Source organism: Amphiprion ocellaris, chromosome 3 (genome assembly GCF_022539595.1).
Source record: "Amphiprion ocellaris isolate individual 3 ecotype Okinawa chromosome 3, ASM2253959v1, whole genome shotgun sequence".
In the NCBI taxonomy this organism is placed as follows: Eukaryota; Metazoa; Chordata; class Actinopteri; family Pomacentridae; genus Amphiprion; species Amphiprion ocellaris.
This window is the reverse complement of record NC_072768.1, coordinates 7,573,344-7,597,599: the sequence shown is the minus strand read 5'-3', so window position 1 is coordinate 7,597,599 and position 24,256 is coordinate 7,573,344. Positions and strand designations below refer to the sequence as shown.

Sequence of the window (24,256 nt, the reverse complement as noted above, 5' to 3'; positions counted from 1 at the left end):
GCAGGACTGCGGCTTCAGTCACTCCTGGTATCTGTCAGTGTTCAGCGTCCTGTGCTGCCTCGGCATCGTCCTCTGTCTGGCCACGTCTGTAGCCGTGGAGTGGACCGGCCTCAAAGTGGCCAAAGAGCTGCACCAGAACCTGCTCAACAAGATCATCCTGGCCCCCATGAGGTACGACCGGCGGCGTGTCTGCAGCTCTGCCTCATGATGTGTGAAAACCGGCAAGAAGGCAGAGAAGTGTGTTTGCTGATAGTGTGTGTTCGCTAAAACAGATCATTTATAAGAGGAAACGCGCTTAAAGCACCTTGTTTTCACCTCATTACTCAGAGCACCATCTGGCTTCCTCACACAAAACCCAGCAGGCTTCACTTACCTAATCACATGCATTTACATGAACTGTGCATAAAGTCACATGTGCAGCTGAATAAACAGAACACTTTCACATGACACAGTTTCAGAGTGAACCAGCAGATTTCACTGTATGTTTAAGCAGATTTATGTCAACTATTTACATAAACCTCTTAATATACAATAAAAATGTACATACACTGTGAAGATTAATTGATTAAACTGAAATTTAGGGTGTAAATAGTTTTTGTAACATCAAAGAAAAAGCTAGAAAAACCTGTAATTACCCACTAAAGTAAGAGTTTATGTCAATTGTTGTTATATAAATCTTTAAAACATCCTTAAACAAATTGTTCCTTTTTTCTGCAAAAAATATGATCTGGTAATGTAATAGAGATTTAAAATGACATGAATAATGACATTAAGCTAGAACTGTTGGTCTAAATTGTTATTAAATTAACCACTAAAGTAAAGATTATATGAAGTGTTATTGCATAAATCTGTAAAATATTTGTGTACATTATTAAAATTTGAAATGTTTTGTGAAGAATATGATCTAGTCAGATAATGCAGTTTAAAATGAAACCATTAATTACATTTAACTAGAATTTTTGAAGTGAATTCTCATTGTAAGATCGAAGAAAAAGCTATAAAAACTGAAAATTAACCAGTTAAGGAAAGATTTATGTCAACTATAATTGCATAAGCCTCTTAATATACTTATACATGATTAAAGATTTACTCTGTGAAGATGATTTGATTAAACTGGAATTTAGCCTGTAAATTGTTCTTGTAATATCAAAGAAAAATTATAAAAACCTAAAATTAACCACTAAAAAGTGAGTTGTCACTGCAAGATAGAAGAAAAAGCTCTAAAAACTGAAAATTAGCCAGTAAAGTAAAGATTTATGTCAACTATTACTATATAAATCTCTAAAATATACTTATACACCATAAAAATTGTAAATATTCGTTGAAGAATATGATCTTGTAGGATAATACAGATGTTAAATGAAATGCTTAATTAGATTAAACTGAAATTTGGGGTGTAAATCGTTATGGTAACCTTAAATAAAAAGCCATAAAACCTAAAAATGACCTCCAAAGAAAACAACTTTAATAATAAAAAGCCACTACAGTATGTACTGCTCACATTTTGTGCACTTCATAGTGATTTTCTCTGTAATAACTGAATATTTTCCATTGTCCCTGCAGGCTCTTTGAGACGACTCCGCTCGGCAGCATCCTCAACAGGTTCTCCACCGACACCAACACCATCGACCAGCACATCCCCACCACCCTGGAGTGTCTCTCCCGCTCCACCCTGCTGTGTGTCTCTGCCCTGGGCGTCATCTCCTACGTGACTCCTGTCTTCCTGTTCGCCCTGCTGCCGCTGGCCGTCACCTGCTACTTCATCCAGAAATATTTCCGAGTGGCTTCCAGGTGAGACACGGATATTAAACACATATATGGCTGACTGGAAAGTGATGTTAGAATCAGGTCATACATCCAGTTATTTCACACTTCTAGTGCTCGGAAAAGAACGGTCAGATGAAGAAATTCTATTTGGTCAAAGGAAAAACTGTTTGAATTTCACTCAGAGATTCTAAAAGAGACTCTAAAATGTGTGTTTCTTTTATTCTATCCCCAATATGAATATTTATGCATGTAAAGTGCAGTCCTCATCTGTGCAAAAGAGCAGTAAAAAATGTCCTATAAATAGCTTGTAAAAAGCTGTTTAAAAATGATTAACAACAATAATATCAATAACAACAACCATAACAACATCAATACAACAATAATAGCACCAGTAACACCAACAATAACATTATTAACATCAATAACAACGACAGCAACTTTAATACAACAATAACATCAATAGCAATAACATTAATAACATCAAAAATATCAATAACAATTATAACATCAACAACAACATCAATAATACAGCAATGACAACAACAATAACAACATTACCAACAACAATAGCAACATTAATAGCAACAATAGCAACAATAACAACAATAACAACATTAATAACAACATTAACATCAATAACAACATTAATAGCCACAATAACAACATTAATAGCAACAATAGCAATAACAACAACAACATTAATAGCAAAAATAACAACATAAATAGCAATATTAACATCAATAACAACATTAACAACAACAATAGCAACAATAATAACAACTACAGTAACAAGAACAATACCAACAATAGCAACATCAATTAGAACAACAATAAAACCTATAATAACGAAGGCTCTTTAAAAGGAGCCACATACCCATTCTTACATCCAGTTTATATTATTTGCTATCATCTATTGTTGGACTTCAGTCTCATCGTATGTTTTCATATTTTGACGTCCTTGTTCTTCCTTTCTGACCGATATTATCTAAACTTCTCTGTCCTCTGGTCAGGGACCTGCAGCAGTTGGAGGACAGCACCCAACTCCCGTTACTCTCACACTTCTCTGAGACAGTGGAAGGTCTCACCACAATAAGAGCCCTCAGGTAAGAACTGCCTGGTTCCTGCCTCTTTACACCCTCAGTGTAGCAACAATAGGAACGTGGAATCAAGAGAGTAGAATCTACTGTATATGTAGAACATCGTTAAAGGGATTTTAAGATTTTGGAGGTTTTCTTTTATGTTAAACACGTTGAATAACGGTGTCATCTTGCTAGTGATTGTATTAAAACCTCTGTATAATCCCCTCTGTGACTCGGGAGAAGTTTTGTCAGATCTGAGAATGTGCTCTTTTTGGATTTGACTGGGAGAAATGCACCATTCAGGGAGAGTGTACCAAAGAAACAGTACTGAGGATTTTAGCCATTAAGTTGTGGACTTGTTTTGTTCTGTCACATCAGTCCTTTATGTTCTTCAATCTTTTGGAGCAGCAGCCGTATATCGTATATAACAGAAGTGAATTATCCTCCTGGGCAACATCACTTTGCTCTTATGTATTCTGTAAAACAAAATAGTTTAGATTAACTCTATTAAAAATGAAGGCTTCATAATAGGAGCTCAATGCAACAAAAGTCAGATTACCTTTCATTAATGAGATTCAGATAGATTTTTTTTTTACTTCATAAGTCCAGCTTTATTTAGAAACTTTTTTTTCAGCTGTTCTTTGCTGGACAGGTTGTTTTGCTCTATTTTTCTCTTTAAAATACCCTGAATACCTTTTCACTGAGCTTCTACTCGGAAGCCTATATTTTCTGTATAGTGTTTCTGAGGAAATTGTTTTTGATTGTTGATAAGCTGAAAAAAACTGTACTTTTCAACACAGAAATTGAAATTACTGAGAGGTGAAGTAATTGAGAATCATTTGACGTACAAGTGATGCTGCACAGGTGTGTTTCATACATATTCATGTGTTTATGTGTGAACATTGTGGTTCAAAGTAAATGCTTTCATTTGTTCGCTTTTCTTGACTTTAATGACTGACGGAGGGTGACCTGGGGAGTGATTTTTCTGTTGACTGCATTTTGGCATTGGAATGGTCCATTTATATTGTTCCTTTCTTCTTGCCTTCTTTTCTTTTCTTTAGCAAATAGAAAACAGCTCTTACTTGGAATTGATTGTACAGTCTAAGGATTTTGAAAATGAAAAAGGCACACAAAGAGTCACAGAAGTGGCTCTGAATCGCTCGCCCTTTAATCAGCAGTTATTGCTTTTTGCCGTCTGGCAGTCAGCCTCAACAGGCACCGTCATTTTTTTCTTTGAAATCACAATTTCAGTGAACCTAAAAATGCAAATTGCTCTGAAAAACCAAAAAAAAGCAAAACCTCAGCTTTGAATTGCAGCAGCGAAAAGGTCCCAATTTGCAAAGCTCTTTGTTGGTGATGTTTTATTGTCGTAAATTACAGCAGTTTAACATCATCTGTACACAGCAGCATTTTGTGAGCAGCAAGTTTAGCTGATCAACCAGAGCTCCATCTGTCTAAAGTTGAGCTTTGGGTCCAATACATAAAGACAAGTGCATAAAACAGAAGAAAATAGACTTAAAGCCTGGAGCCGTTTCTTTTCTAGCATTGCAGGAACATTATTGCTTTTGTATCTTATTTGTGGTTTATTGAATTTCCTTTTCAACTACTGTTCTAATATTCTGTCTGCCATTTAAAGGATCAGCCCTAAACTTTCTCCAACCTGCTTCTTATTTTCTGACACTGAGCCAGAATGAAAAATGAGAATGCTGCAGGCAGGTGGGCAGCTGATATATATGTGACATAATCTGTGACATAATATATGAATGAACCTCTTTCCGTTGGCAGGTATGAGCCTCGGTTCAGACAGAGGTTACTACAGTTCACCGACGCCAACAACATCGCATCTCTCTTCCTGACGGCAGCCAACCGCTGGCTGGAAGTCCGCATGGTAACGATCTGTTCAGCCCTTTAAAATTCTGATTCTTTCTGCTCCATGCTTTGTCAGATCGCTGCTTCTCTTTCATGTCCATGTTGCTGGGTAACTGCTCCCTCTGTTGGGATGCTGAAACACTGAATTTTTCATTCTCTTACTAACAAGAAACGCAGTCTTCATGTCATGTTTTATGCATCCGACCTAAGAATGCAGCTCATTTGATTCCTCGGGTTTCACGGCAGTAGACGACCTTCAGACTGTGTGAACGCATTCATCACTGTCACGTGTGTTTACAATAAACCAATCTGCAGTAATGGATATCTCTATATGTTATTTAGCTTCTTGAATTATTCAGCGATGCGTTTTCTTCTTGCTGTCTTTGCAGGAATACATTGGAGCGTGTGTGGTTCTGGTGGCAGCTGTGGCCTCCATCACCAACTCTCTCTACAACCAGCTGTCCACTGGTCTGGTGGGGCTCGGACTCACGTACGCACTCATGGTGAGAGTGCACGTGTGTGCTTTATTGCTTTTTTAACTGCCCTCTTTATAGGTCTGATGGAACACTGTGCATATTCTACATTACTGCGAAACTGAACCAAGAATTTTGGATTTGTTTCCAAAATTAGAAGCATCATGAGCAAAGAGTTTTGTTGTGGCCTGAAACATAATCAGTATTTTTAACTATATTCATGACTCAGTATTTACTTTTTTAATTTTGAGAAAGCAAAGACAAAAATTGATCTGGTTATTTTATATCTTGTAAAATGGAGAGAGAAATCCAGATATTTTTAACAAATATTTTTGTATGTAGTTTGATCGTTTCTAGTGAAACAGTTGCATCTTCTCGCTTCCTTTTTTCTCTTTTAGCAGTAAAAATTTGCTATTGTGCATCTAAATATGCAAAAAATCATGTAAAATCCTCTGAAACCCAGTTTAACAGCATTTGCTCATTTTAAAAAACAAAGCAGATTTCATCAATTTATTAAAATATTTACATATTTTTACAAAAAAATCATTGAGATCTCGAAAATAAACTCAGGTGCTGAAGTTCATACAGTTTCTTCCACCCTTTTAAATGCAAAGCTCATTTCTGCTTCACTGTATTTCTATTATCTTTTATCCGATTACAGATTAATGAAGAATTTAATGCTTCTTTATGGGTTGAGAAAAAGATTTTATGTTAAATGAACCATTTCTGTAATGGACTTTCTGAAAAGCACATTGTCACAAGCATGAAAATTTGACTTTATGAAGATTCACTGAAGATATACGAGTTGAATTTGGGCTAAAACATTCAACAACACTGAATCTCTTTCCCCCTGCGATGCACCACAGACTGAAATGACTGCTTCTGTCCGCTGACATTTACCCCACTCTGCCCCTCTGCCCCTCCCCTCATGTATCAGGTGTCCAACTACATGAACTGGATGGTGCGGAACCTGGCAGACATGGAAGTACAGCTCGGCTCAGTGAAGAGGATTAACGGCCTGCTCAAAACTGAACCAGAGAATTACGAGGGACTGCTCAGTGAGTGCAGCGACGCAGGCAAATGAAACCCTCTTGTACTAATTCAGCAGAAGGAATCACATCTGGCTTCTTATTTGAGAAGTTTTTGTGATTTCTTCCTCACTGGGGGTGAAGTTTAGTTGACATTTAGTCCACATTCATCACTGTCAACTTAAGTAGCCTGTCATCTTATTCACTAGAAATGTGTCCTCAGCTTCTCTCCTACAACTCTTACTAGCTAGTGTCTTTACATCCTGTAACAATCTGTCTGCCAGGCATGTTTCCTTTAAGCTAGAAAGTAAAATCAGAATTTTGCAGCTGCATCTGTGCAGTAGAAACAGCTTCAGTGGGTATTTTCTAGTTTTTGACTTCTTAAGGTGTGCAAACTAACTTCCTGTGATGTTTTCTTGTCTTCCCAGCTGTGTCTCAGGTGCCTGACGGTTGGCCTCGGGAAGGAGAGATCAAAATCCAGAATCTCAGTGTTCGTTACGACACCACGCTGAAGCCTGTCCTCAAAAACGTCAACGCACACGTCAGCCCTGGACAGAAGGTAACCAGAAGATGGTAACAGAAGGAAGAGGCCTGGAAATGTTTTACATAACTGAGGACTGGCGATAATTATGATGAAAATGTGTTTGTTTTCAGGTGGGGATCTGTGGCAGGACTGGCAGCGGCAAATCTTCTTTCTCTTTGGCCTTCTTCCGCATGGTGGACATGTTTGAAGGTTAGATATCTGCACTTAAAGCCCACATAAACACGCAGCTACAACTGAAATTATTCCTTTAAGATTCATAAAAGGTTTTAAATGAAACAGAAGTAAAAAGCAAATCACACTTTTTTTTTTGGCCCGCGGGCCACATGTTTGACACCCCTGTGTTAGTCACACAAATCTGGACAGACAGTGTAATGTATTAACAAGCATCTTCATTGATGAATAAAAAGCTGGAAATCTGTTTCTTTTTGCTACTTGTCTCTCTTCTTTCTCCCCACAGGGAGGATCGTGATCGACAACATCGACATCTCCAAGCTGCCTCTGCAGACCCTCAGGTCTCGGCTGTCCATCATCCTCCAGGATCCCATCCTGTTCAGCGGCACGATCCGGTAGAATGAACTCCTCCATCCACACAGAGACTCATTACAGCCGTTTGGATCGGTTGTAATGAGAATGATTTTAGTAAAAGAGGGGGAAACACTCAATATCCACTCAAAGGGCACAGCTGGCACCCACTTCAAACTCACCAACCTCCAACATGAGGAGAGGTGATTCTAGATAAGAGGACATTCCTCTGAAAACTCCAGCGGAGGAGAGGTTTATTTTTGGACCTCAGCATAAAAGCTTTGTCATGCTGGAGAAGAGCAGACGAGGAGGAAGTAAAAGAAACTGTCACACTGATTTCACTTAAAAGCACATTTAAGTGTATTTAAAGGTTTCTGTTTCTCTGTTTGACATCGACAGTGAATAAATATTCATTACATCATCAACAGGCTGCAAATAAATCATGATACTGGATATGGGCTCTAATGTTAGCTTTCAAATGGAGGAAGGTATGTATAAATGTGCAGAAAACACAGACAAAATGTTAAATATTCTCTGCTTAACACTTTCAAATGTGAGAATTTGCTGTTTATGGTCAGAAGTGAGAACAACCAGATGCAATATCACTTTAATATTAAATGATTCATAGTTGTACCCCCTTACAATAACAGGATTATTTCTCAGTTGAACAGAAAGGTACTTGATCTTATGTAAAATTAAAAACCAACAGTTAACATTTATTAAAAACACAGGCTCCCCAGTAGGAACTAAATACCACATTACTCATTCAAACAGTCTGCCTTTCTTCAGACTATTTCTTTCAGCCGCTCTTTACTGGAGGGTTTGTGCTTCTCTATATTTCTCTTTAAAATACCCCCCACACGTGTTCTTGTGAATTCAAGTCATGCAACATACTCCAGGTCATAGTATTCACTTCTTCTTCTTCTTCTTCTGTAGAAACGTGTAAATTCATCCGTGTGTTTTGTATCAGTATCTTGGTGGAATATTCATTTTCTGCTAAGCTTCTACACACTGGGAGTCGTCTTTTCAGTCAGTATTGTTGTAAATCCACAAACATTCATGGGACATCATCTATCAGCGTCCTCTCCCCGACACTTTCTGCCCTCATGCAGCCACATGTTATCACACTCCCCTGCTGTGTGTCACTGTCAGGACTATGCAGTCACTGTGGTCGTCTGGTTCACATCAAACAGATCCAAACAAACTTATCTTCACTAAAGAAGGTTCTACCAAAGTTCATCAGGCTTCTTTTTAAGTTCTTTAGCTAAATTTCATTCTGTAATGTTGTGCCACAGAGCAAGCGAGGGTTTTTCTCTTTAACACCGTCTATAGAGGCTGACATTATCTAACCTTCTTCACATGGTCTGAGCCGTCACAGAAACTCTCAGTGATAAACCCTCTGGCAAGTCTGAAGCACTTCACTTTTCACAGCTGGATTGTTTAAGTAGTGAACTGATTGTGGTGTCATTTTAGGAGGATGACTGCAGCTCTGATTAGTGGTACTATGGTTCATTCTATACCTCCTGATTACTGCTGACTAATTTTAATTTATTTATTTGGGTGGGTCAGTGCATATTAATGAACATACAATCTCATAATAGCTTTACATTGTAACCTGAATATTTGGGCGTTTAACACATTTTTTTTCTTTTTAACCAATTTTTTATTTAAACTACATGTTTTTATACATATTTATATGCAGCTCAAAAATGGACAAACAAAAACATACACATGATAAACAAAAACAAATATACAATTCAGCAACACAACTAAATCATGGCAGCATCTAAACCCACATAAAGAGGAGAATTTCAAATTAAATTTCAAGATAAATTAAAGAGCAGCAAGGGGTTATGAAACGTAAAAATACGCAATCCAGATGCAAATATCATCACATCTGCATACCAAAAAAATCTCCCCCAGCCTGTTAAATACGTAAAATCAAATTAAAGTAAGCAATAACAAGAACCCATAAATTCATAAAAGAACCTAACTTCAAATGGAGTTTTGCTGTTATTATTTTCCATTAAATACAGTTTCTTTAATCTCTCTCTCCATTGGTGGAGGCTGGGAGGTAGTGGGCTGCCACCAGTAGTAGGACATGTAATAGATATGCCTTTTTTTGTCCATTACTTCTTCTGGAATAGAACCAGTTATATAGAACAATGGCTCAAGTGGCAAATCAACACTTAAAATGGATCTTCTCCTCCCAAAATAGTTTGGACAGTCCCAAAACATGTGAGTGAGGTCTCCAATTTTGCCTCAGTTTCTCCAACATAAATTGGTTTTACACGGTTTTTATGGCAAACAAGACGTCACCTTGGACTCTGGGATATTTGGATCGATGTCACAGAGTTTGACGCAGCATCTCTCAGCAGATTTAACTGACTGTAGAACTATCCTGTGTTTGTGTGTTTAGGTTCAACCTGGACCCGGAGATGAAAGCGACAGATGAGATGCTGTGGGAAGCGCTGGAGATCGCTCAGCTGAAGCCTGTAGTTAAATCACTTCCTGGAGGCCTCGGTGAGTGTGTGTGTGTGTCGATATCAAACGTGCAAACACACGTGGACGGTCATGTTTATTTTAAAAAGCATTTACTGTGTGAAACCGTTCACAGCGATCTGTGTAATGAATGCATTAGCTGCTTCTCTGAGGTCACGTGAACTCTGTGACCGTCACATCTGTCGGCTGCTCCAGTGTCTCAGGACAAAGATCAGGTTACAGGAGCATTCATTTTTAACGCCCTGTTGGCTGCTGCTTCATGCTTCAGTTTTAATTCTGTGGTTCTGACGGAGGAGATCGGATCAGACATTAGCCGAGAGCTGAGTAGCTCTTAAACAGATCTGAGCTACATACATGACGAATGCTTGGCATGTTCATGTATGTGGCCTCCTCTTTGGCTCCTGCTGGTTCACACTTTATCACTCTGTTCTTTATGTCTCTGGCATCTTTGTCATGAGAAAACAGAGGATCTGTTTGCAGCTCTGGTGGAATTAGAGACAGCTGATGTGTTTCTATTAAGACGCTAAAAGCTGCTTTCTCTTGCACTGTGATCCTGACAGATGTGCGTCGAGGCGTTCAAGCTGAGCTGCTCACAGCTTCAGTCTCTCACTGGAGCCAGATGTTCAGTAAGATATCGATCTACAGCCCAGGAGTTAATCACTAATTAAGCTTGTCCTTGAGTTCAGTTAAAGTAAAATACAGCATTGATGTTGTATATAAAGCAGATAGCAGTGGAGTGAGCCAGAAAGAAGAAATTAAAACCTCACCATCAACTTATTTAATGCTAAATGTCCTTAAATATAAATACTTGTAACATTTAATAGGTGGTTAACAGCTCTGACTGAGATGTGGCTTCATCAGAGGTGGATATACATTTTCATATAATGACACAAATATCAAAGTACTCACTTTACTTTAATCCTCCGATCACTTCCTGGTTTTCTGGAGGCCAAAATGTTAAACGTTTGAAGTTAAAACAACTCATCTTTTCTTGATCAGTTAGTAGAAATGCATACATTTCTGTTTCAACTTAATTCACCCTGAAATTTCTATTTTTTAGACACGAGGTATCTAATTTGAAGCCTTTTGACTTCAAATAATCTGCAGCTGAGACTTTAATCATCTCAGTAAATTAGGTTTTTAAACACAGAAAACTAGGACAAACTTATCATGCTTTGTTTTAAATTCTGATTTTGCAGCTTGGAGAACCCAGTCACAATGAAACCTTGCCGTGTGTCATTTCAGATGTGTTAAATCCTGGTTGTTCCTTTGCATAATAATAAAAGCTTTTTAATGAAATGAGTGCTAACCATGAGGAAGGTTTCCATTCGTGCAGCTGGTAGCAGCCTCAGACATTGACTTCAGTGTAAAATGGTTTTAACAGCAGGTCTGTCTGTAACAACTGATCAGTTAACTCTTCTAATTTCAAAACTCATACGATGAGCTTGAAATAATTATCAGGGCAGCTTGTGTTTTGCTAAACAAACTTAAAATGATGTATAGTTTTACAGTCACTATTTTATTACTGGTGGGTGCTTTAGTTTGAAGCCATGCTGTCGTCTATCTTCTGTTTTTTTGCAGGGTGTTTTATTCTGTCTTTGAGCTTTCTGTCTTCCTGTCTCATCCTCATGAATGTAATATATTAGTGAAGCCTGGGGGAAATTACTTGATGAGATGATTAGAATTTGCAGGTCGAGGACACTGTGGCCTCACAAAACACGTTTCTGGTCATAATTCAGGATCCCATACACTAATTTATGAAATGCCTATTAGGATAAAATAGTGATTAATCTTAGAAAATCTTACAAAAAGTTAAAGGTCAACATCACGACGGCCCAAATCGAATCTCCCAAATCTCAGATTTTAAGATGCATTCTTGCTCAGTGGGTAGAGGCTTAGGACTGTCCACAGGCTTTAAACGGTGCAGGTTTAGAACAAAGGTTAGGTGCTGGATCTGGTCCAGATGTGGAATGAAGATGGGGTTGTAAATGCTCACAGGGTCGAAGAATCAGACTAATTCCTGGATGGGTTTTCTGTGGGTCGGACGAGGAAGAATCTGGGGTGCCGATGAAAACCTCCTCAAACAGTGTTAATTTATGACAGTTTGGTCAATACCTATGCAATATTTCTGTCACTGAAATAGGAAATGCTCTTTTAAGATGCATTTTACATTGAATTTTTTGCGCAAAGTTACTTTTTTTAATGTTAAATACTATCTTTTATTGCATGTTTGCTGAGCTGTTTGGATCACAGATGTTCATGGCCTTCCTGACGTCTGGTAGTTTATAGGGAGTGATCAGCTGCAAATAAAACACGAGTCCAAATTAACAGTTTTTATAAATAATGTTGATGCACTGTTTACCAGCAGTATGTGTTGCCATGGTAATGAGTCCCAGTTCTCTTTCCTGATCCCATTTCGAGCCTTTAAATCTGGGAGGGTTTAGTGCTGAAGGTTGGGATTGGTGCAGTATTCTGCGTTCAACATCATGACTCAGGACCAGAAGGGGACGCTGGGACTGTATTTCTCACCTTGAAACTTCTGTGCTGCAGTTTGTGAAGCATCCATGTTTAGAATCTGTAGCTTCACTGCAGCAATGTTCAAATATGAAGCTTTATCTACCGTCACTGCTATGAGGTTGTACGATTCAGCTTTAGTCGGACTCTCAAACAGCTTCAACGTACACTTCAAAGACATGTATGTAAACTGCAACTTTATTGGTTAGAGGAGGCAAAGTACAACCGTGTGGCCATACTTGTAGATGTATATGATGAACTATCCAAGTGTCATTACTGACATGCCTTTCAATAAATCTCTATTTGCTGCATGAGATCATGATGTGGCTGAAAAGTACAAGCTGTTTTATAAACTATGCGTGCTGACTAATAAATCTCTTTGGAATTTTCTGACATATTTTGCGACTTGACCTCATTCATAATACAGAGATGTAAATAGAAAATCCATAAAATATTGATCTGGAAGCCGGGACTTAATGGCCTTTCATTTAGCTAAAATAACTGTTATTCCTTTGAGAATGTGCTGCTTATAAAAATGTCTGGAATTTAAAGTAAGAACATCTGATTCCTGTGTATGAATATATAATAGTAGAAGTATTGGCTGCACTGTAAAAAAAAAAAAAAAAAAAAGAGAACAGTTTTCAAGAGTTTCTAACTGCAATCTTCTTAACAGTCTGCTGCTATTTTACAGATTTTCCTTGTTTGATAAATTACTAGTAAAATAACAGGAAAAAAGTATTAATTTACATGTCCATATCAAGAATCTATAATTTTTTTTTTTACAAACAATAATTAGTTCTTTTACAATGTTCAACTGTAAAATTACAGTATTTAAATTAGGAAAAAAGTACAGATAAAATGATAAATAATAAATTATCATTTTTCAGTCCTTAATATACATAATTTTTCTCTCAGAAAATGGCAAATATCTGTACGTTTTTCCTTTTTTTTTTTTTTTTTACAGATATTCCATGTTTTGTTAAGTTATAGATATCTATTAAAATCGCAGAAAAAAAGGTATTAATTTGCTCATGGACTGTAAAAAACAAACAAACAAAAGAACAGGCCAAAACTGTACATGATGTCCACATTAAAAAGATGCATTTTAACAAATAGTAATTTGTTCTTTTAGAATGTTGAACTGTACATTTACAGTATTTAAATCAGGAAAATAAATACAGATATTTGCCAATATTTGATAGAAAAATTATGTATATTATTAAGGACTGAAAAATGATAAATAATGTAACTATTTTTTAACAAATATTCCATGTTTTGTTAAGTTATAGATATCTATTAAAATCACAGAAAAAAGTATGAATGAGCACATGGGCTGTAAAAAACAAAAGAACAACTGTACATGATGTCCACATCAAAAAGATGCATTCTAACAAATAGTAATTTGTTCTTTTAGAATGTGTGACAGTAAAATTACACAACCATCCAAATAATATTTTACTGATATTTGTCATTATTTCTACAGTTTTAAGCGTTACAGTATTCTGCATTTTTTAAACTAGATTTTCTGCACCCTTGCTGCTAGATTTTCAGTTTCGTACGACTATTTCCTTGCATTAAATGTATTAAAGTCTGCGCTTGTGATTTCAGATGCCACGGTGACGGAGGGAGGAGAAAACTTCAGTCAGGGTCAGAGACAACTGTTCTGTTTGGCCAGAGCCTTCGTCAGGAAGAGCAGCATCCTCATCATGGACGAAGCCACAGCATCCATCGACATGGCAACGGTGAGCATGCGGCAACAAAAGAGCCTCTTGAAGGCAGTGAGGGGGGAGGGGTGAAGGTCATGAGGAAAAATAGAGATGGAGGAGGTGAGGGAGGCAAAATATGTAGGAGCGAAGTAAAGATCAGAAGGTAGTTTTCATCTGCAGCCAAGGCAACAACGAATAATGAGGAAACAGCATAGGTGACATTTAGGGATGTCTGATATTGGCTTTTTTTTTGCCAATAACCAACATCCCGATATTGTCCAACTGTCAATTTCCGAGTCCGATATCAACCTATACCGATATATGTGGGCTATTTAACTAATTTTAGGCAACATCACGTATCTCCTGTGGTGGAATTAACACATCATGCCTCATTTTATTGTGATGCCCCATTGGATGCATTCTCAAATGCAGCAAGGCTTTCCAAATGTAAACACTGTCTGTGCAAAATAAAAAACTACAACTTAAATTATGGAAAAAATGACAACAGTTCACACTCTCCCTCCCTCTATGAGTCTGTCACAATGTGGCAACTATATTGAACAATTTTGAAAACTGTCGGCGAAATCCAAGCATTATTTTATCGGTTTTCATGACAGGCACAAATAACAATAACAATATTGACCGATATTACATTTTTATGCCACAATCGGACATCCCTAGTGACATTATGAAGTAATATTAGTGTTTAATTAAAGAATTAGATGTAGAAAAAATGCTGTTTTATGTCTTTTAATTGATCTTACAAGGAAAAATAAACAGTTAACGGCACCAGCAAAGATTAATAATGTATATTTAGGTGATTTTCTTGGGAGTGAGCTCAGTTAGTGATCAGTTTGGAGCACAGATTCCACCTTTAGCTGATGTCTTTTAGATATAAGTATAAAAAGAAAGCAGCAGTGGAGAAGAGGGCTGAATAGGAAACTGGAATAGAAGGGAAAGCTGAGTAAAAGCCTGAGGGGGATGCCAGCGAATGGTTCCTCCTTACTGTAGAGCCTCTCATGAATGATCAGTCACAAAGAGCACTGGCTTTAGCTGCAGCACTGCCCCAGAGGAAACGCTTTTAATGAGGAACAAGATGAGGGACAAGAGAGGTGACAGGTTGAAAGATAAACTCTTTTTCTGAACCTCCATAAAGGAAAATGTTTGAACAGTTCTTTGCTTTACACGTTTGATTCCCCATCGAGATGAAAGTCTGTTTGTCTGACTCGACCTCCTCTCTCCCCCCAGGAGAGCATCCTGCAGAAAGTGGTGATGACTGCCTTCGCTGACCGAACCGTGGTTACGATAGCAGTGAGTATCTCCTCTGCACTACATCATTGCTCGAGGCTTCTACAGTCATGCATGCAGCTCCTCCACTACTCCACCGAGACCTCATCCTAAACTGCTGACGCATTTCTTGTAAACTGGTGGCAAAAGTGCAGATAAATGCAGACTGGACTGGAAATGAAAAGGCTAATAGAGGAAACTAGGAGAGGAAGGAAATCAGAGCAGATGTTTGATTTATTGCTACAGTTATTTCATTCTAAAGGTCAAAAATGAATGTTAAAATGTCACAGTTGTTCAGTTTAGATCAGGGGTGTCAAACATGCGGCCCGCGGGCCAAAACTGGCCCTCTAGAGCAGTGTTTCTCAACTGGTGGGTCGCGACCCAAAAGTGGGTCGCGGGGCCGTTTTTGGTGGGTCGCGAGCCTTTTTCTAAAAAGAGAGAAAAATAAAGATAATCCAATATTAGTGGCGAGTCATTGTAGTTCCCCTCCGCACCCGCAGGGGGTCGTCGTGTCAGCAGCGACCGGTGAGGAAACTCGTATTACTGTAGAAGAAACTGCATGTTTTCATAGCAACAGCAGCGTGGCTAAACGCAAGTACGACAGCGAGTACATTAAATATGGATTTTCCTACATCGAAGACAAAGGAGTCCAAAAGCCTCAGTGTATTTTGTGTTGTGAGGTACTGGCAAGTGAAAGCATGAAGCATGAATAAACTTTTCGAGCGGTTTAGCGACTACTTTCCCGATAAACAACCCGAGGACGACTGGGTGCGCGACCCGTTTGGAATAAACATGGAAAGCATCACGTTGCCTAGCAGCGATGAATGTCAGCTGGTGGAGCTATCATGTGACCGCACTCTCAGAAAGAAATTCACAGAGGTAAGCCTTTCCCAGTTCTGGTGCAACGATGTGATGAGAGAGTATCCCTCCATTGCTAGTCGAGCTGTAAAAATCCTCCTACCATTCAGCACCACATACCTCTGTGAATGTGGCTTCTCAGCTCTTGTTCAGCTGAAAACAAAATACCGAAATAAACTGAACATTGAGCATGACCTCAGAGTTGCTTTATCATGCATACAGCCACATTTTGAGACTCTTGTAAAGGCCAAAAAGCATCCTCAGCTAAGCCATTAGAACTTCATGTAGTTCTGCAGTACTTTTATTGTGACTTGTGACTTTTGTTTATTTGTAAGTGCTTAAAAACACACTTTTCTTTCAATATTGCACACTATTTTTTCCCCAAATATTGGCTTTCAAATATAGTTAAGCCCTTTGAAAAATGTTTTATTGTGTTTACATTTTGAGATTGCTCAGAACATTAAGCATTTCTTCACTTTAATAATTTGTTGAATGCACTTCATCAGTTTTCATGTTTTGGACTCTTTTGCACATATTTCTATACATAGTTTCTCCAGCTACAACAGCAATATTGCAGGCTTGTGCAGTATTATGAGAAGCTACTGGTTGTGTTGAATTGCACTTTTTTTGTAGAAAAAAAAATGCACTTTTATATATCCTGAGAACTACTTGAGGCTATTGTTCTACTTGTTTCAAAGTCCTCAGTACTTGAATTAGTATTGCTGCTTGATTTTGAGTTGTTGTGAAGTACTTGAGTTCAGGTTTAAAAGTTTTGTCTTCAAACGCTCAATCAATAAATTGTTGATTTTTGGAGAAATATTGTTTGGGTCACGACTTGTCATTTCAGTTTTATGGTGGGTCCCAGGCCCAGACCAGTTGAGAACCACTGCTCTAGAGGGTCCAATTAGGCCCGCAGGAAGACTTTGTAAAGTGTAAAATTTGCACACAAGACATTAACCACAATTTTTAAATTAGTAAAACTATAAATTTTATATAATTTCCATACCAGGACAAGTTGTTTTGATCATAAAGTAAAATACTAGATTGTTTATTGTTATTTTGTCATTTTGTGTCTCATTTTTGTAATAGTTTGTCTTGTTTTTTGCCCTTTTTGTCTCATGTTTCTGTAGTTTTGTTTTGTGTATCATTGTCATTTTGTGTTTTTTGTCTCGCTTGTGTTGTCTATTTTTTTGTCGCTTTGTAACTTCTTTGTGTTATTTTTGTCTCTTTTTGTTTCGTTTTGTCATTAGTCTCATTTTTGGCATTTTGTTTCTCGTTTTTGTCATTTTGTGTTTCCTTTTTGTCTCGCTTGTGTTTTTTGTCTTATTTTTGTCATTTTGGGTTTTTTTGTCTCGCTTGTGTTTTTATATTTTTTGTCGTTTTTTTCTCGCTTTTGTCATTTTTTTTGTCTCGTTTGTATCATTTGGCCTTTTTTTTGTTGATTTGTAACTTCTTAGTCAGTTTTTTGGTCTTTTTTGCTTTGTTTCATGTTGTTTGTCTCATTTTTTGTCATTTTGTTTCTTGCTTTTTACATTTTGTGTCCTGTTTTGTAATTCCTGAAATATGAACATTTTCAGAATTGTGCTGAATGTGGCCCCTGAACTGAAATGAGTTTGACACCGCTGGTTTTAGATATTTCTAATGATATAAAGAAGAAAAAGGAGAAACCTGATGGCTTGAAAATGCCACAGTAATCTCTGGCATTTACTACAGAGGCAACCACAGTCTGTAACCGCTGTTTTAATGACGTGTTTATTGTGATTTTCAGGTTCAAAATTGCTCATTTAGTGTGTAATATTTGCCTGATAAATCCTTGTAGCTTTGTTTTAACCCACTGAGACCAATGCTTGTGTGTTCAGACGGCACAGTGGCTCTCACTGGGTTAGAAAATGTGCATCTTTGTTTGACTTTGTTCCCCTCCGTCGTGCAGCATCGCGTCCACACCATCCTGAATGCCGACCTGGTGATTGTGATGAAGCGGGGCATCATCCTGGAGTACGACCGACCCCAGGCCCTGCTGGAGAAGGAGGACAGCGTCTTCGCCTCCTTCGTGCGAGCAGACAAGTAGCACAAGAAGAGGAAAGCATTGAAAAAAAAAAGGAAGACATTCGAAGTGCAATTGTCCCCATGAAATATATTCCTCATTATTTTTTAAGCATGTTGTATAATATTTGTACATAAAAAATGTTAATTCTTTGTTAATAAAACATAAATTATCATTAAAATGTGTGTGGAGGGTTGCCTTACTGCTCTGTGACAGAACAGATGAATCATCAGAGGAGTGCAGGTTTGAAATGACTTGGAGCTGAGCTGAGGAACATGAAACTGCTCAGAGAGTGATAATCTTCTCGTGGGTGTCATGCTGGGATGAGAAGCTGCACCTGCTGGAGCCAAGACTGACATCTGACATGAGACCGTTCTGTGGCTGCCAGAGGAGCACCAAGGCCTGAAAAATGAAGCCTCTCGGTGGGCGGCATGAAAGGAACAGAGCTGGATGTGAATGAAAAGGAGCATCTGGTTGAATGTGTGAAGCTGTTTACAGAAAACAGCCTGGGGGTGATTTACTGTACACTGGCCTATTTAAGCCATTTTATAATTAGAATGAGAGTCCCTGTGGCCTTAAGGCTGACTCTTTTTAATGGGCCCTCTCCTGCATTGAAAATCACAGGAAGGGCACCACAAGGATGGCGGAGGGAGGGACTACCTCTCCAGCTCACGTTACCGCGCTACAGTCAAGTGTTGAAGTCAGCACGGAGCCCACTGCACCACTGAGCCTGCCTCCTCATCCAAATGTGATCAAACTCCGCTCAGAGGCCCATCAGCATTTTTACATTTCACTGAATCCCCCTTTTTACGCACCGGTGCGTCGGTACACAGCCCGGGCGGCGCGGTGCAGCTCAGAGGCCGGTCTGTCGGCGCCCTGAGTGACGGCGGCAGCTGCGGAGCTGGAAGAGGAGCGTTCTCATGGGACTCCACGGCTTTCAAGCGCCTGATCTGGAGGCAACGTGAGGAGCGCGCATACCTCCAGAAAACGGTGACAACAAGACTCTCCCCGCCTGCGCCCGACAGCTGCTGAGGACTGACACCGGCCTGGCCCGGTGGGTAGGAAAAGGCACCGGGAGAGAAGGGGAGGAAATCATCTTTAAACAGGAGCAGAGAAACCACCGCCAGAGCCAGAAGGCTGTGGGTTGTAGTATGGGAGCGATATGTTGTCCAGGAAGGGACTCATTCCTGAGGATTACTTGCTGACACGTCTGGCTGAGGATGTCCTGCAGCCAAAGTTTAAGGCGAAACCGGGAAAGGCTCGGTTCGTCGCCAAGAACGGCACCTGCAATGTGGCGCACACCAACATCCGCGAACAGGGCCGGTTCCTGCAGGACGTGTTCACCACCCTGGTGGATCTGAAATGGCTCCACACGCTCATCATCTTTACCATGTCGTTCCTCTGCAGCTGGCTCCTCTTCGGGATGATCTGGTGGCTCGTTGCCTTTGCGCACGGCGACCTGGACCAGAGAGGAGACGACTTTGTTCCGTGCGTAACGGACATTCACTCCTTCTCTTCCGCCTTCCTCTTCTCCATAGAGGTCCAGGTGACCATCGGCTTCGGAGGCCGGATGGTCACGGAGGAGTGCGTCTCCGCCATCATCATCTTGATCGTGCAGAACATCGTGGGGCTGGTCATCAACGCCATCATGCTGGGCTGCATCTTCATGAAAACCGCGCAGGCCAACCGGCGCGCAGAGACGCTCATTTTCAGCAAACACGCCGTCATCTCCGTCAGAAACAACAAGCTGTGCTTCATGATCCGCATCGGCGACCTGCGGAAAAGCATGATCATCAGCGCCACCGTGCGGATGCAGGTGGTCAGGAGAACCACCACGGAGGAGGGAGAAGTGGTGCCGCTGGACCAGATCGACATCCACATGGACAACCCGGTGGGAACCAACGGCGTCTTCCTGGTGTCTCCTCTCATCATCTGCCACGTGATCGACAAGGACAGTCCTCTGTACGAGCTGTCGGCCTCCGACCTGCAGCACGAGGACATCGAGGTGATCGTGGTGCTGGAGGGGGTCGTGGAGACCACCGGCATCACCACGCAGGCCAGGACCTCCTACGTGTCGGAGGAGATCCTGTGGGGGCAGCGCTTCGTGCCAACAGTGTCCGAGGAGGACGGCATGTACGCGGTGGACTACTCCAAGTTCGGCAACACCGTGAAGGTTCCGACTCCTTGCTGCAGCGCCAAGAAACTGGACCAGGCGGGAGGCATCGCTCAGTTTAAGCTGAACGAGGGCGTCACCTTGCGGTCATCCGTGAGAAGACGGAGGAGCGCCGCAGTGGTGCGCAGGTCCAGGATGGAGAGCCAGTAGATCCATGATCTGTCTGCCAGCATTCTGTATGAGAAGTAACTGTTAAAGCTTGAGCATTGTTAAATGACAGAATCATATTTATTTTATAATAAATTATACATTAACTGTAATCACTAATCCACATTACGCCTCTATGCAGTGAAATGAACGCACACAACAACATGCTTTATAACTCAGGGTCAGTGTGAAAATGCACAAAGGTATGGAAAACCAAAAGGGCCATAATTCACTTCAATTTAAATTAAAACAGCATTGTATCATATGCACTAATTCCTATTCTCAGAGGACTCTTAGCCTAATATACTTCTTCACTCTAAATATCAATACTGAATCCGTAAACATGAAGCTGCAAATCATTCAATACTGAGCATGTTTGAATATGTCTATGATGGTAAGCACAGCATTTATGACACTCATACACAATTATACTGCAGATTCTAGGCTAGAGTGTTCTTTAAAAAGGACAATCTCTACATAATACAATAAAAAAAATTAGGAAAAGATACACTGTACAAAGAAATCTGTAAAAAAAACCAAAAACAAATCCGGCATCCCTGCTGCCAGTAATAACACATTAAAAATGGTTAAATACTGTGAAATTAACACCAAATGTTTGTAGAATATTAATATGTTTAAACACAGCATGAGTGTAATTTTATGTACGAATTAATGTGGACATTAGGTGCATTTTTTTTCCGGAATTTTATCAAATATCTGTAATTTAACAAAACAGGAAAAGGTGTAAAATAAGATTTTATGCATTAATTTGCCATCCTTGAATCTTTAACAGATTTTTTTCTCTTTCAAATAATGGCAAAGATCTGTGAAACATTTTATGCTGATTTGAACAGAATAAAAACTGGACATTTTACAGTCAAATGTTACAGAATGAATTTGTAGTTGTACAAGTGGACACTATTTACAGTGTTGCTCCTTTTACGTTGAACATGTACTTTTTTTCTATGAGATTACTGGTTAATCTGCCAAGGAACGTATGGAAATATGACAAAAACGTCATAGTTTAGTATGTCGTCCAAAATGTCACTAAAACGTCATAGTTTAGTATGTTATCAAAAATGTCACACAAATGTCATAGTGTAATATGTCGTCCAAAATGTGGAAAAAACATCATATTTTAGTATGTCGTCCAAAATGTGGAAAAAACGTCATAGTTTAGTATATCGTCCAAAATGTCATAGTTTAGGAAGTCATCAAAAATGTCACACAAACCTCATAGTTTACTATGTCGTCCAAAATGGGGTAAAAACATCATAGTTTAATACAAGGGCGATTCTAGGATCAGAGGGTTAGGGGTACTGAGCAGCAGGGGCGGATCTACTGGGGTGGCATAGAGTGGCAACTGCCACCCCTAGAAGATGCCTTGCCACTCCAGCTGCCACCCCAGTTCTGAACGATCTAATTCAAAAATATGTATATGAAAGGTTGTGGCCGGCCGTAAAGAGCGAAAGTTCAGGAAAGACGAATAACGAGTGAAAATCTGATGTCCGAGTGCTTTCGAATGCACCATGTTGACGTCACGGTCTGTACAGTCTATGCTGCTACAGATACGAGGTGACACGCCCACCTGAGGGGGCTCCTGTTAGACCTCACTCATGTGGATGACAGCTGGACTTCGGTGTGACAGTCAGACACCAGTTAGACTGGGTTGGACTACATGCTAATATAACTGTTCACAATGTATTAAATGCTAATAGTGTCTAAATTCACATAAAGTGTTTGCTTGTGAGACGAGCCACGGTTTGCAGTGAGTCTGGGCCTTGCTAATTTTTACTTAGGTAGCTAGCTAGTGTTAGAGAACAGCTACAGAAGGATGGTGGGGGATCGTCTGTGGAAGTTTTTCTCTCTTTTTTATAGTTATAACCTGTGGTTCTGACAACAGACTGTAAGTCAAAAGAAATCACACATTCACTAAGACTTTACATGACATTAAAGTGTAACTAAACCACCAGTCACACCAGGTTTTCATGCACTGTTTGAAAACTACATCCTGCTTGTTTAATGCTGGTGTTTATAATGTTGGTGTCAAGGTCATAACACCAACATTGATGTGTTTCATCATAGTACAGTCAAATAATTTAGTTTACAGCTGAAAAAACGTTTACATGTGAAGTATCTCTTTAAAGGTTTAAATTGTACACATCAGATTGTATCATAGTTAATAATGAAAATTATCAAAGGAAAAAACATAGTTCAGTCAGTATGATTCTTGTAGGAGAAGAGGAAGGGAACCATCACCAGCTTTTCCCAGCCTAAAAGAAGAGAGGAGGAAGAGCATCCCAGAGAGGAGATGGAGGAGGAAGAGTTCAGAGAGAGAAAGAAATGAAGGCATGGAGAGCTCAGACAGTGAAAGGTAAATCAGAGACTATCTCTGGTCCAGCTGCTATGAATATTGCTTTAGTATAATATATCTGAGTAAGAGGTACACCTGTCGCAGTAATTACCTTTTTGGACAAATTATTATCTGATGTAGTTAGTCTGTTACTTTTAAGATGATAAGTAGATCCTTAATTCTTAAGAATATCTAAATATTGGAATTAAATAATTATTGTAAGAAATGTCTCAAATAAAGAGCATCAAAATATAAAACCACAAATCTAAGACAATAAATAAAATTATCTGGATGCTGACTCTGTTCTAGATGAATTAATAATGTAATCATTGTGGCAGGCCGAACATAAGCTAGATCACACAAATGCAGATTTCCCAAAACAGTGCATGAGAGACATTGTCTAGTCTTAATCTAATTTGTTGCTAAATTTAAGAAACATTTTTAACATATCTAGCATTTGGTTTCTTCAACGTGTATAAGGTTGACTTTATTTCAGTTTAAATCTTTTCCTCTTTCTACTAGACATATCAAATCACATATTCTGATTGACAGCTAATAAGAGCAACTCATGTTTAGGATTGGCTGACAAATACAAATGATATTTACTTATTTAAAATACTTATTTCAGCACTATTTGCGTCAATTTGATAACGCCTGTTGGTTGGTTTCACCCAAATCCGTCATTCCATTTTTCAGTAATGTTGCTAACAGACAAACCAATGCCAGTCATCACATGACTCTGCCAAGGCTCCGCCTCCTTGGCAGAGTATATATATATATATATATATATATATATATATATATATATATATATATATATATATATATGTATCTGGCACCCCTTTGCCACCCTATTAATTTTTCTCTAGATCCGCCCCTGCTGAGCAGTGTTGCCAACTTGGTGACTTTCTCGCTAAATCTGGCGACTTTCCACAGCCTGCTGGCGAGGTTTTTTTTGTCCAAAGTGACAAGCGACAAATCTAGCGACTTTTTCTGGCATTTTGGAGGCTCTGACATCAGTGGCGGATCTTCCGTTGGGCACGTGGAAATTTACATTACTGAATCTCCGATTTCCGACGCTCCTGAACGCAACTTCGTTGTCCGACTGCAACTGAATGCACCAATGACGTTAGTTTGATCTTTTGATTGTATTTCGTTTGTATTTGAAGAAGCTTTGAAGACATTTCCTGATGTCGGAGGAGAAGACAAGCTACTTTGTACCTTTGCGGTAAGAAGATTATGGCCGTTTCTCAGTACGTAACTGTCCGTACTTGCGTTCTCACATACTCGTGAAACGTCATCATCGAGACTGCATCAGACCAGACGGGTGGCATAAATATGAATCAGTAGACAGGACACGCCCCTTTGAGCTGCGTGCTACTACGAGGCT

At 39.3% G+C, this 24,256-nt stretch overlaps 2 protein-coding genes across 6 annotated transcripts in view; both read left to right on the top strand.

Moving 5' to 3' along the window:
* abcc8 (ATP-binding cassette, sub-family C (CFTR/MRP), member 8) overlaps nucleotides 1–18,374 on the top strand; it is an 85,304-nt gene extending 66,930 nt beyond the window's left edge. For 3 of the 5 annotated variants that reach the window (XM_035944526.2, XM_055008202.1, XM_055008201.1), the window contains 13 exons: nucleotides 5–171; nucleotides 1,564–1,791; nucleotides 2,778–2,870; nucleotides 4,632–4,734; nucleotides 5,105–5,218; nucleotides 6,126–6,264; nucleotides 6,645–6,775; nucleotides 6,871–6,949; nucleotides 7,218–7,326; nucleotides 9,702–9,805; nucleotides 13,907–14,040; nucleotides 15,253–15,315; nucleotides 18,080–18,374. In XM_035944526.2, coding sequence (XP_035800419.1) covers nucleotides 5–171; nucleotides 1,564–1,791; nucleotides 2,778–2,870; nucleotides 4,632–4,734; nucleotides 5,105–5,218; nucleotides 6,126–6,264; nucleotides 6,645–6,775; nucleotides 6,871–6,949; nucleotides 7,218–7,326; nucleotides 9,702–9,805; nucleotides 13,907–14,040; nucleotides 15,253–15,315; nucleotides 18,080–18,217 — 1,602 coding nt within the window. In that variant the 3' untranslated portion in view covers nucleotides 18,218–18,374. The remainder of the gene's footprint in view (nucleotides 1–4; nucleotides 172–1,563; nucleotides 1,792–2,777; nucleotides 2,871–4,631; nucleotides 4,735–5,104; nucleotides 5,219–6,125; nucleotides 6,265–6,644; nucleotides 6,776–6,870; nucleotides 6,950–7,217; nucleotides 7,327–9,701; nucleotides 9,806–13,906; nucleotides 14,041–15,252; nucleotides 15,316–18,079) is intronic. The other 2 variants (XM_035944527.2, XM_023262385.3) reach the window with 1 other exon arrangement.
* Nucleotides 18,375–18,551: 177 nt separating this feature from the next.
* kcnj11 (potassium inwardly rectifying channel subfamily J member 11) lies at nucleotides 18,552–20,637 on the top strand. Its single transcript, XM_023262386.3, has one exon. It carries the CDS (start codon nucleotides 19,356–19,358, stop codon nucleotides 20,514–20,516), a length of 1,161 nt encoding a protein of 386 aa, XP_023118154.1. The 5' UTR covers nucleotides 18,552–19,355; the 3' UTR covers nucleotides 20,517–20,637.
* The last annotated feature ends 3,619 nt before the right edge of the window (nucleotides 20,638–24,256 follow it).